This window comes from Prionailurus bengalensis, chromosome X (assembly GCF_016509475.1).
Source record: "Prionailurus bengalensis isolate Pbe53 chromosome X, Fcat_Pben_1.1_paternal_pri, whole genome shotgun sequence".
Lineage (NCBI taxonomy): Eukaryota > Metazoa > Chordata > Mammalia > Carnivora > Felidae > Prionailurus > Prionailurus bengalensis.
The window spans coordinates 90370754-90383131 of NC_057361.1; the positions used below are offsets into that span (position 1 = coordinate 90370754).

At 39.2% G+C, this 12378-nt stretch overlaps 1 protein-coding gene across 3 annotated transcripts in view; it reads right to left on the bottom strand.

The window, feature by feature from the left end:
* Positions 1-1970: 1970 nt before the first annotated feature.
* ACSL4 (acyl-CoA synthetase long chain family member 4) overlaps positions 1971-12378 on the bottom strand; it is a 59352-nt gene continuing 48944 nt past the window's right edge. For all 3 annotated transcript variants that reach the window (XM_043570606.1, XM_043570608.1, XM_043570607.1), the window contains one exon: positions 1971-4896. In XM_043570606.1, coding sequence (XP_043426541.1) covers positions 4739-4896 — 158 coding nt within the window. In that variant the 3' untranslated portion in view covers positions 1971-4738. The remainder of the gene's footprint in view (positions 4897-12378) is intronic.

Below are 12378 nucleotides of genomic sequence, written 5' to 3' on the forward strand. Positions count from 1 at the left end.
GGATTTTTTTTTTTTTAAACAAGAGAGTGGCAGACTCCTTGTACCTAGCAGAATCCTCACTTCTTGTGATGGCATCATCCACAGCCTCATTTCCTTGAAGGAAACTTTGGGACCTAGGGCATCATTAAAAAAAAAAAAAAAAAACAAAAACCGGGGCATCTGGGTGGCTCAGCCGGTCAAGCATCTGACTCTTGATTTCAGCTGGTCATGATCCCAGGGTCGTGGGATCAAGCCCTGTGTCCGGCTCCATGCTGAGCAGGAAGGCTGCTTCAGGTCCTTTCTCTCTCTCTTTCTCTCTCCCCTTCTACCCCTCCCTATGCTCACACTAAAATAAAATAAAAAAACAAAGGGTATCTTTTTTGAAGTTTGGCCTTTGTATTTATTTTTTTAATATAGAAAGAAGAAAGTAAGGCTAAGAGGGTATTTTGGGATTTGCCCATAGTTACAAAACCAGTGATAGAATGAGCCAGGTCTCCCTCACCTCTATATCCAGAACTCTCCACAGTCTTCAGGGACTGGCGATCCTTTTGGGCCGGAGTATGTTGATATGTTAAATAACCTGACTGACAAAGATTGGCTATAATGATGATGATGATGATGATGATGATGATAGCTAACAAAAGCTTACTATGTTTCAAACATTTTACCTGGACTAACACGTTTTAACCCTCACAACCCCCCTGTGAGGTAGATCCTATTATCAACCAACCCCATTTGTTCAGATGGAAGAATGCAGGGGACGGGTGTAGATTAACCTGCTCACAGTCACCCAGCTAGTGACCAGACTGAGGCAGCCTGGTTCCAGGGCGCTAACACTATATGACAGACACCCTCATAGAGGTGCCTGGTTGGTTCAGTCCATGGAGTATGTGGCTCTTGACCTCGGGGTTGTGAGTTCGAGCCCCCATTGGGTGTGGAGATTACTTAAAAATAAAATCTTGTGGTGCCTGGGTAGTTCAGTCAGTTAAGCGTCTGACTCTTGATTATGGCTCAAATCATGATCTTAGGGTTGTGAGATCGAGCCCCGTGTCGGGCTCTGTGTTGACAGTGGAGCCTGGTTGGGATTCTCTCTCTCCCTTTCTCTCTGCCCTTCCCATTGCTCACGCTTGTGCTCTCTAAATAAACATTTAAAAAATAATAGTAATGACATACACCCTCATATAACTCAGATAAACTGACTTCCTAAATTTTAAGTAGCCTAAAGATAACAGTTATCATTTATTAGCACCTACTAAGAATCCACACTGACAGGACTGTGTTTTGTTCCACAATTAGCAGTGTTACAAAGGAGGTCTACTCTATGAACTGTATCAATGTAACAGCTTTGGGTTCCAGCCGTCCAAACTAATGGATGGGATTTACACAGGCCAGGTTAGCTGCTTAATGCAATTCCATAAACCTACATTTGAGTAATTTTTATTTTTTTTAATGTTTATTTGTGTGTGAGAGAGAGAGACAGGGCGTGAGCGGGGTAGGGGCAGAGAGAGAGGGAGACACAGAATCCAAAGCAGGCTCCAGGCTCTGAGCTGGCAGCACAGGGCCGGATGAGGGGCTCGAACCCACGAACCGCAAGATCATGACCTGAGCTGAAGTCAGTTGCTCAACGGACTGAGCCATCCAGGCGCTCCTACATTTGAGTACTTCTTAAATATGCGTTTAAAAGTCTGGCTAACAGGGGTGCCTGCCTGGCTCAGTTAGAGGTGCCTGTGACTCTTGATCTTGGGGTTGTGAGTTTGAGCCCCATGTTGGGTGTAGAGATTACATAAATAAATAAATAAATAAATAAATAAATAAATAAACAAACAAACAAACTTTAAAGAAGAAAGGAAGGAAGAATGGGAGGAAGGGAGGGGGAAGCAAGAGAGAGAAGGGAGGGGAGGGAAGGAGGGAGGAAGGAAGGAAGAAAGTCTGGCTAATATTCTGGATTTTTATCTGCAGATTTTTATCTTGGCACTTCATTAGGCACAAACTGGCTTGATATGGATGGTTTTATTTCTTAAGATTCGAGTGCAAACTTAAAAACAAGAACAAAGCAAGTTTTTCATTAGGAATAAACACAAAAATCAAAGTAACAATCCTGCGATCGTGCATTTTTAACAGAAAGTACAAAATATGAATACATTATCATTTGTAACTACATTTGAAAATTAAAATATTTCTCTCCAAGTTCCAAATACCACACAATCATTAACCTGTCTTCTTCTTGTCACCTCAGAGACATTTGTCATGTGCTATCAGGAAAACATAGGCAAGGATTATTATGAATCAGTCTTTATGCCCCAAAGAAACATTATTCTCCTTAACTTCTGACTCTTTGAATCATTCACCTGTATCTAGGTTTTGAAAAGCCATACAATTATATCCTTCCACTCTAGGAAGAAAAACAAGAAGCAATACAAGTATCAAGGAGGCAAGATATTTTCATGTAATTAAAGCAAAAGTCACAAGTGTTCGATTTAGAAATATACAGAACTGTAGTAAAATCTTTAAGTACAACTTCATTTGATGGCTGACATGTCAGAATAACAGTGAACAATTTAAATAGGTATAAAAATGTAGGATTAAAATCTTTAGCCTAAAATACTCGAAAAGTCACTATGAACATGGAAAGACCGGTTTACATAAACATGTATATATATATATATATATATTTTTGGGGGGGGGGATGAAAAATCAGGGGGTAGTGGCATCTCCCTGGTCCCTTAACAATATTTGGATTTTCCCAAAGAATTAGCAGCACCCAACTTGAAGTGTTAATTCCATGTTTCTAAAGGACCTATACAACAGATTAGTTGGCAGTGTTCTAGCTTTCTGGAGATGAGAATGGGTCGGGGTGAAGACACTGGGGTATGCATGCATTCACATATTTAAAATCACCATTCCAAATGGGGGGGGGGTGGAATTCACATATTGAATAAAAGATCTAAGGAAATCATCCTTAAAGGATCAGTGGGCCAGAACAGCAGAAGCTGACCAGTAGTCTACTTGATGATGATGGTTATTCACTCTTCAAAGGCAAGTCGGGAAGAATGACAATACTCACATACACATAACTTCAGAGAGTGCTTGCCTTGAATTTGACATTGCAGAACACTGAACAGAAATCTCAACAAAAGCCTTCATTCTTGCTTATAACAACACCAGACTATTTTTTCCTTTTCACCACCATATACAGAACATTTAAATATTTTCATTATAAATATCTTAGAGCAAAAAGAATGTATTTTGTTGCAGTGGTGGCCCATGTCTGTACAAAGCAATGTCAGCAACATATATGTGTGTGTATGTATATATATATATATATATATATATATATATATATATATATAATGATTAAGAAAAAAGTGCAAAGAATAACAGTATTAAGGAGTTTTGCTTTTTACAGTAACTATGGTTCAAGTGTGAAAATCTGTCAGATGTAGAATCCCAGATCTTAATGAAAGATTCAAAAAGAAGCCCGCATTGCCAAGTTACTGCACAAGTTATCAGTCCCTTATTGAGTATCTTCCCTTTTCCCTGATCTAGCATTTCCAGTTTCTCAACTCTTCCCACAAACAGGAAAATAGGGGTAACAGTGTATCCTTCCCTTTAACTTCCCCAAACTCCTCCGAGCAAATCATTCAGAGATTCAAACAAAATACTGGGGAGGTCATTCATCATCACCCGCTTTGCTCAAATTAAAGCTAAATGAATCAAATCAGCAACAGCAAGCAGACCTTAAATTACAAGGCTAACTAAAATGAGTACACTTTCAAATCAATCCCTGTTATCAAAGATAAATCCAGAACTGAAATCCTTTCCCAGGTGGTAATTCTAATGGATTTCATCACCTTTTTGAACACAGAAAATAAAAATACTTCCTGTTAAAATGTGATTTCACTTTTTACCATTTTACCCATGGTCTCAGTCCTTTCTTTTGAACAAACCTAGAAAGACAGCTCTCGACATTCTTCAAAATGTACTTTACTCTTAAGTCGTTCCAATAATTACAGTTACTGATTTCAGACCTCTGAGTTTCCAAAAAAAGAAAAAAAAACAATTTCCCTTTAAATATATCACTAAGTAATTTTTGGTGCATTTAACGTTGTTGTATTCAGACTTCAGGCACTGTAATTATTCACAACATTACAATGATTCTGTGTCTAACCTACGCCAACAATTATGAATCCTAAAATGGTTTCCAAGGTACTGTTTGATTCTGTAGATTATGATTGAATTTTGCCTTCAAGATAAATTGTTGGAAGAGAATTTTAAAGCCCTGCAACACTTCTGCTTTGAAGTAGTGTTAGTACATATTTCTTTTGTCATACTTAATATTTAAGCTTCTTCTGAACTAGGAAGACAGTAGACATTGGAAGATGCAAATTACCTCAAACTACATTCTACACCAACTCCAGTTTATTTTGTTCAACATTCAATATTTTCCTTTAAGAGAGCAAGCAGATGGTAGGCTAATTTTTAAAAACAGAATTTTTGCTCTAAAATTAATGACACAGCTAACGGGAAACAACTTTTCAATTTCAGCTTCATGAGAACTAGGCAAAAACTAAGTAGACTCCATGACTATTTTAATCACTTTGGGTTTCTTTCTTTTTTTCTTTTCTTTTTTTTTTTTTACCATGTCTTTAGAATGATACGCCCCTTACATTCTAACAGACAGCTCAATAAGGCTTAAAACTCTAGAACTGAAAAACCACCAGACAACCTCCTGCACACCTGTAAATGACAGAGCAGCATTTTATTTGCCCCCATACATTCGCTCAATGTCTTTGAGGTAATGGTTCTTCAGTTCCTTTCTCTTCAGTTTGAAAGCATCAGTGACCAAACCAGTTTCAGGGGTCCATGGCTCTGGACTCAAGCGGACCTTGATAGGAATTTCAAATCGTTCCAGATTCACTGAAATGAGAAAGGTAGGGGGGAAGGTGGGAGAGAGGGAAAGAAAGGGGAGATGGGAGGGAATAGTTAATTAATGATTCCGGTGCCTTCCAATTTCATCGTAGAGTTCTCAAACTATACCTGAATTGTTTCAGTTGAATACAGTTTTAGCCTACAGAGATTTTATTCTACCATATTCCTACCATATGTAGGAAAAGCCTTCAGAGTTTTCCTATTCATTGTTTCTTCTGCCTGCCATGGTCTTCCCTTTTGGTAGCTGCCTGGCTCATTTCCTTACTTCATCCATGTGTCTACTCAAATGCTACTCCTCGGGAAGGCTTCCCTGACCCTTCAGAACAGATGTCCCCGTATCCTCTTTGTCCATCCCTTGGCACGAGATTTTGTTCAAAATACTTATCGCCACCCCACACATCATGTATATTTGTCTCACCTGCTGGAACATAAGCTCCATGAAAGCAGAGTTTTTGTTTCGTTCACTGCCATCCACGGGGCCACATTAAGAGCCCTCAGGAAATACATACGTATGTACTTATTCATTCTGCAGGGACCTAAACCGCTAGCCAGCCGTTCTTCTTGAGCTTTACTATGCATTCAAATTAGAATCAAAAGGGGGATTGTGAATTTCACACTTAAATGGTCTCAAGAATTGAGGTGGCACATACTGCACCTGAGTTAAACAACTCAGCACATGTTGAGATGTCAGAGCACAGAAGAAAATAAGGACACAGAATCAATCAATAGAGCACTCGGTAATTTTAAATTCAATTACACTCCATCAAGTTATTATTAGTACAAGCTCATTCCTAAAATCCTGAAGGCCCATTAACAGCAATGTTAATCTACAGATGAGCTTTATTTTTTTATTTAGAGAGACAGAACACGTGTAGGAGGTGCAGAGAGAGGGAGAGACAGAATCCCAAGCAGGGTCGTTGTTAACAGCGAGGGAGCTCCCAGATGAGGTTTATTTTATATGCAATTATTTAAAACAGCAATTTTGGGGCACCTGGGTGGCTTAACTGGTTAGGCCTCCAACTCCTGGCTTGGGCTCAGGTCATGATCTAAGGGTTTTGAGACTGAGCCCCGTCAGGCTCCATGCTGGGTGTGGAGCCTGCTTAAGATTCTCTCTCTCCCCCTCTCTCTGCCCCTCTACCCCTTGCTCATGCTCTCTCTCAAAAAAAAAAAATTAAAACAGCAATTCTGAAGGAGCACACATCTGCATGTTTAAAAACTACTGCTAAACAGCCTAGGTGACTTTAGAAACAACTTGGTTTCAGTGACAAGCACAAAAAGAAATCAAACTCAGGGATGTTTTTGACCTACTACCAGTCCTGAGTTTTTCAAAAGCTGGATTAAATTACTGAATTTCTCATTAAAATCAGAGAAAAATATAAACTGGAGTGTGGAAAAATAATCTTTCCCATTACACAGAACCAAATCCTTAAAAGTAATACCTGAACAGGAACATGAAACTTGCCCAAATTAACCAGGTCTGCTCTGTTGATACATTACAGCTCAGATATGGGGGAGGTGCCAGAAATAAGCCCATCTGTTCCCAAGGTCACATCTGGATGTTAAGGATACAGTTACATCCTCAGCTATAGATTTGGCTCCCAAACCTTTTATTTCATAATACAGTAAAACCTTGGTTTGCAAGCATAATTTGTTCCGGAAACATGTTTGTAATCCAAAGCACTTGTATATCAAAGCAAACTTCAAGATCCATTGGCCCAGTTGTGATCATGTGACGTTCAGCATCACGGACTATTTGCATTGCAAGACATCACTTGTTTATCAGGTTAAAACTTATTGGAAATGTTTGCTCATCTTGTGGAATGGTCACAGAACAAATTACTGGCAATCCAAAGTTTTACTGTACTTCCCTTATTTACATAAGTCCTATTCCGGAAACACTGATAAAATCAGGACAAGGTAGGCATATTGTTTCAGTTGCACACAAGCAAATTTAGGTATATTTATAAAAGTGACTCTATTTAATCTTCATGAACTAAATTCCTGTTCAAAGGGGGAAAAGGCTACATTCTGGGAAATGTACATTTTGGGAAATTTCATTTTGGGAACTCCTAAATATTATCTAGTAACACAAGCTTCAGAGAACAATGGGTAATACCCCAGTTTCTTATAAACAGGATACACTGCCAACAAGTGAGAAAGAGCAGGGGGAAGAAAAAACAAACAGGATTTTTACACGTGGCATTTTATATGAATTACCTGCAACATTATGAAATACAGCCTGCAGGTGGCAGCAAATATTGTTGCGTTTTTTGTTTGTTTCCCTAGCCATTGGTAGTTGTCAAATCACTACAAAACTTTTCAGTTTGTATTCTTATGATAGGTAACCTGAAAGCAAGCCCCACTGGGGTTAATGAGGTTGAAACTAACAATTAATTTAAAGCTTGTTCTTCAGAGACGTGTTTCTCCCTAATCAGCTATGGTTTCTTGCCAGACCCCACTAGCAAACCTGCTAGATGTCTCTGCAGAGGCATAAACTGAAGGTCATGGATATGGCTCCAGCCTGTGAACAAGCATTCCTTCCCCGAGATAATGAGCTTGACACCGATCCAGTTTATACTGACTCACAGAGCATGCACCTAGCCCCTCACCTTGTCCTAAGAGGACCTCCTAAAGGCTGGGGCCAAATTTTGTCTCCTTCTAATGGTAAGTCTGCACCGCAAAGTGAACATGGGATGTATGTTACTTATATGTGCAAGCTCCATCTTTCTTCATTCAGTTAAAAGTTTCCCAGCCCTTTTCATCAAGGTGCGTGTAATCCCAACCCGTATGATTATTTTTTAATAATTTTGTTTGAGAGAGCGAGTGAGCACAAATGGGGGAGCGGCAGAGAGGGAGACACAGAATCTGAAGCAGGCTCCATGCTCTGAGCTGTCAGCACAGAGCCCGACATGAGGACTGAACTCGTGAACTGTGATATTATGACCTGGGCTGAAGCTGGACGCTCACCTGAGCCACCCAAGGTGCCCCCCAACCTCTATGATTATTAATAAAGAAAAGAAAAGAAGAGAAAAGAAAAGAAAAGAAAAGAGAAAAGAAAAGAAAAAACCTTGTCCTGTCCCCCTTCAGGAAGGCAGATTTGAGGCTTGCCCTTCTGTCTCTTTGTTTGGCTGCCTCTTAAACCCTTTCCTTGCTGCACAATGTCTCAGTGATTGGCTCTGCTGAATGTCAGGCACGTGAACTCAAGTTTGGTTACAAATGTGGTGAGCCAGCCAGGAGCTCATTGCACATGGTTTGTCGGCTCCCAGCCGGGAACAGGAGTCTGATGATGAGTCCAAGCAGCTGCCTAGCCTCCTTGTCGCAGGGACAGTTCCTGGGGCCCCAGCTGGACTGGGCACTGGACCTTTGCTGCTTAACTTTTGCAGCAATAGTTTTGGGGTTTGGTTTGGACAGACCTCTCTTGATGAGTACTTCACGTGGGATGGCACGTGAGCTTATTTCTTCCTCCTGTTCAGTTGCCTTCAAATAGGGGGTTTTGGTTTGGCTCTCTTAGCTTGAGTAGGAAGCCATGTGGTTGAGTCAGTAAACCTCTGACTTTTAAGAAGAACTAGCAAGTAGGAAGCTGTTTCGTTCAGTTGGCGAAGTCCCGACTTTTGATGAGGAACCAACACTCTTCTGGGCTTTATTTATTGTGTTTCTTGCTGCAGTGTTTGGTATCTTTCAATCAAATGGGCCACATGCTAGTTGGAAAATTGGAAATGCCTATTCAATTCCCAAATGCAACCCTATGAGCTGTATTTCCCCAAACTTGACAATGTTTCATTATGAACCCATGAAAAGGGGGAAAAAATGGAGGCACGTGGGTGGTTCAGTCGGTTGAGCATCCAACTTCGGCTCAGGTCATAATCTCACAGTTCCTGAGTTGGGAGCCCGGTGTTGGGCTCTGTGCTAACAGCTCAGAGCCTGAAGCCTGCTTCAGACTGTGTCTCTTGCTCTGTCTTGGCCTCTCCTCTGCTGGCGTGCTCTCTCTCAAAGATAAATAAACATTTTTTTTAATTAAAAAAATGATCTTCTTTTTGCAACATGCAACACTGCTTGGCCACAATGTTCATTAGACTCTGGAGAAAAATAATGAACTAACAGACCCAGAAATTATAATGTTATCTTGCAATTAGCTTTGTTCTTTAAAAGGGAAGAAATGGGATGAAATACCCTATGTTCAGTTTTTTAGGATGCTGTATTAGAATAAGCCCATGCAGAAGAAATGTAATATTTTATTTCAACACACAAAGACAGACTTGGAAATTGGGCTTTTAATGTCCTCTCCACAAATATTAGTAAAACAAAGGCTGTAAGACTTTGTTTGTATCTTGTGTATTTGTAGGTGTGTCCATAGATGTTGTAAATATATATTCTCTACCTCTGGGTGGTACTGTTAAGATTAATTTATAAAAGAGCTCTATTTAGTTGGTTTATAGGCAAGAGCTTGTTAAGAATTGGGCATTCTTGGGGCTCCTGGGTGGCTCAGTCGGTTGAGCTTCCGACCTTGGCTCAGGTCATGATCTCACAGTCCATAGGTTGGAGCCCCATGACAGGCTCTGTGCTGACAGCTCAGCCTGGAACCTGGAGCCTGCTTTGGATTCTGTGTCTCCTCTCTCTCTGCACCTCCCCCACTCACACTCTCTCTCAAAAAATAATTGTTAAATTTTTTTTTTTTAAAAGAACTGGGCAGGGGCACCTGGGTGGCACAGTCGGTTAAGCGTCCGACTTCAGCCAGGTCACGATCTCGCGGTCTGTGAGTTCAAGCCCCGCGTCGGGCTCTGGGCTGATGGCTCAGAGCCTGGAGCCTGTTTCTGATTCTGTGTATCCCTCTCTCTCTGCCCCTCCCCCGTTCATGCTCTGTCTCTCTCTGTCCCAAAAATAAATAAACGTTGAAAAAAAAATTAAAAAAAAAAAAAAGAACTGGGCATTCTTAAAACTCAGAAAGATAGAAACCAACCCAAATGGTTTTCAAGTTCACATGATCTGCAAAAACAGTCAGTATTAAAGCTAACTTAAGGTTGTTTGTTTAATTAAAATGGACATGTCTTTCAAGTTGCCAGCATTAGATGTAAAACTTTTATTCTGCCTGCATTTACTTAAGTCAAATAAGTTGATAGGATCTGTTACAATTTTTTTAAAATATGCCTTGGGAGAATGACTGTGATATCTTATAAAGTTTTTATGGGTGATCAAAATATAATTGTTGAGAGCAAGTAAATTAAGATAAAAAGGTTTCTAGGTAAACTTTTAAATAGCTTCCAAAATCTTTGGTAACCTGAAACCTTAAAGTTAAATTCATTAAATATCCAGATCATTTCCAAATAAGAGAAAATAATAAAACATTCCTTACCGACCATAGGTTTATGCACTTTTGGTTTCTTTATTACAGAGAATCTAAAGATCAAGTGGGGTCTCGGGGCACCTGCGGGGCTCAGTTGGTTAAGCATCTGACTCTTGACTTCAGCTCAGGTCATGATCTCATAGTTTGTGAGACTGAGCCCCGCATCAGGCTCTGCGTTGACTGTGCAGAGCCTGCTTGGGATTCTCTCTCTCTCTCTCTCTCTCTCTCTCTGCCCCTCCCCCAGTCATATGTGCTCTCTCTCTCTCAAAAATAAATAAACTTAAAATAAAATAAGACAAAACTAACAAGATAAATTGGGGTCTCTTAGTAAACATGTTTTGTGCTTTATTAAGAGATTATACTATGAAAAGTCACAGGTTTCTAAAAATTATTAAATAAACTCATAAATGTGCCGAGCTAAAAAATTCTGGTGTAAGAGTCAGTTCACAATTGGTTACTATTAGTTTTCACTAGAAATTGAAGTTTATAATAGTTAATAATTCTAATAAATGTAATTAAGACTACTGGAAAAGGGGAACAAGTCTGTATGCAAAGAAAATGGTGTACAAAAGTGTTGAATCACTGTATCGTACCCCTGAAACTAATATTAACAGTGTATGTTTACTATACTGGGATTAAAATAAAAGTAAAAGAATAAAAATAAACCAAAAAAAAAAAAAAACAAAGGAAATGGGATATGTAATTTTGGTTAAAAAAAAAAGGTATGAATAACGTGAATACATTTTTGTTGAGGGAAAAGGATTTTGTCCTAAAATAATGAGACTAGTTATTTAAGAAAAAACTGAGGAAAAAAATCTTTTTCTTTTTTTTTTTTTTTTTTAAGAGAGAGGGGGTTGTGGACAGAGAGAGAAAGAGAATCTCAAGCAGGCTCCATACTCAGCATGGAGCCTGATGCAGGGCTTGATCCCACGACCCTGGGACCCTGACCTGAGCTGAAATCAAAGGTTGGATGCTCATTGAGTGTTGTATGTAAGCCAATTTGACAATAAATTATATTAAAAAAAAGAGTGGGACACTCAACGGACTGAGCCACCTAGGCGCCCTGGAAAAAATCTTAATGTAAAAAAAAAATTATGGAGGGTTTACAAAGGGAAATTTTTGAAACAGAATTTTATGTGTGGTCAGGACTAAACTTGTAATAAATGAGTTTTAATATTAATAGTACACTAGTATAAGACTGGAATTTGTTTTTTCTCTGTGTTAAGATAACAAAGTTTTCTTAGATTGTTGGTATGCTCTTGATAGAAAATTACAAACAAAGGTTTTCTTCATCTGCCTGGGAAAACAATTTCTATGTTTTGTCTTTATCAGGCCATCGAAAATACTTAAGAAAGCTGAATCTTCTCCATATTGAAAAAGCTAAGTTTTGCTAATGCCTATGCAACCTTCTGTGTTTACCTTTAAAATCTCGTATTGTCATCTTGGTTAAACAGATAATTATTAAGTTTTGTAACGATCTGTAATCGTATTTTGGTATGTATTTTAAAACGTTCTGATATTTTTGACAAACTTCTCCAAATTCAAAATGAAATCTTTTCAACCAATTAGGCTTATTTATTTGGTTTGTCAAATTACACAAGAAGCATTGCCAAATAAGTGCTGATAAACTTTCTTTTTAAAAAAAATTTTTTTAACATTTATTTATTTTTGAGAGAGAGAGAGAGAGAGAGAGAGAGAGAGAGAGAGAGAGAGAGAGAGAGAATGAACAGGGGAGGGTCAGAGAAAGAGGGAGACACAGAATCTGAAACAGGCTCCAGGCTCTGAGCTGTCAGCACAGAGCCCGACGTGGGGCTCGAACCCACAGACCGCGGGATCATGACCTGAGCCGAAGTCGGATGCTTAACCGACTGAGCCACCCAGGTACCCCAGTGCTGATAAACTTTCTTAGGCTATACCGTGTAGATAAATGTTATGACTGTTCCAGAAATTACATAAAATTCCTAAGGTCTTGATATGTCCTGGTATAATGTCATCACTTGTAATTCTGATTACTGAAATGTTATGTGTTACAGAAGTAACCAAATTTGCCTGTCAATTGCATTATAATAAACTCGTATCAGATTTTTAACCATGGCCAATTTTTACGTCTTTTATCATTTACAGACAGT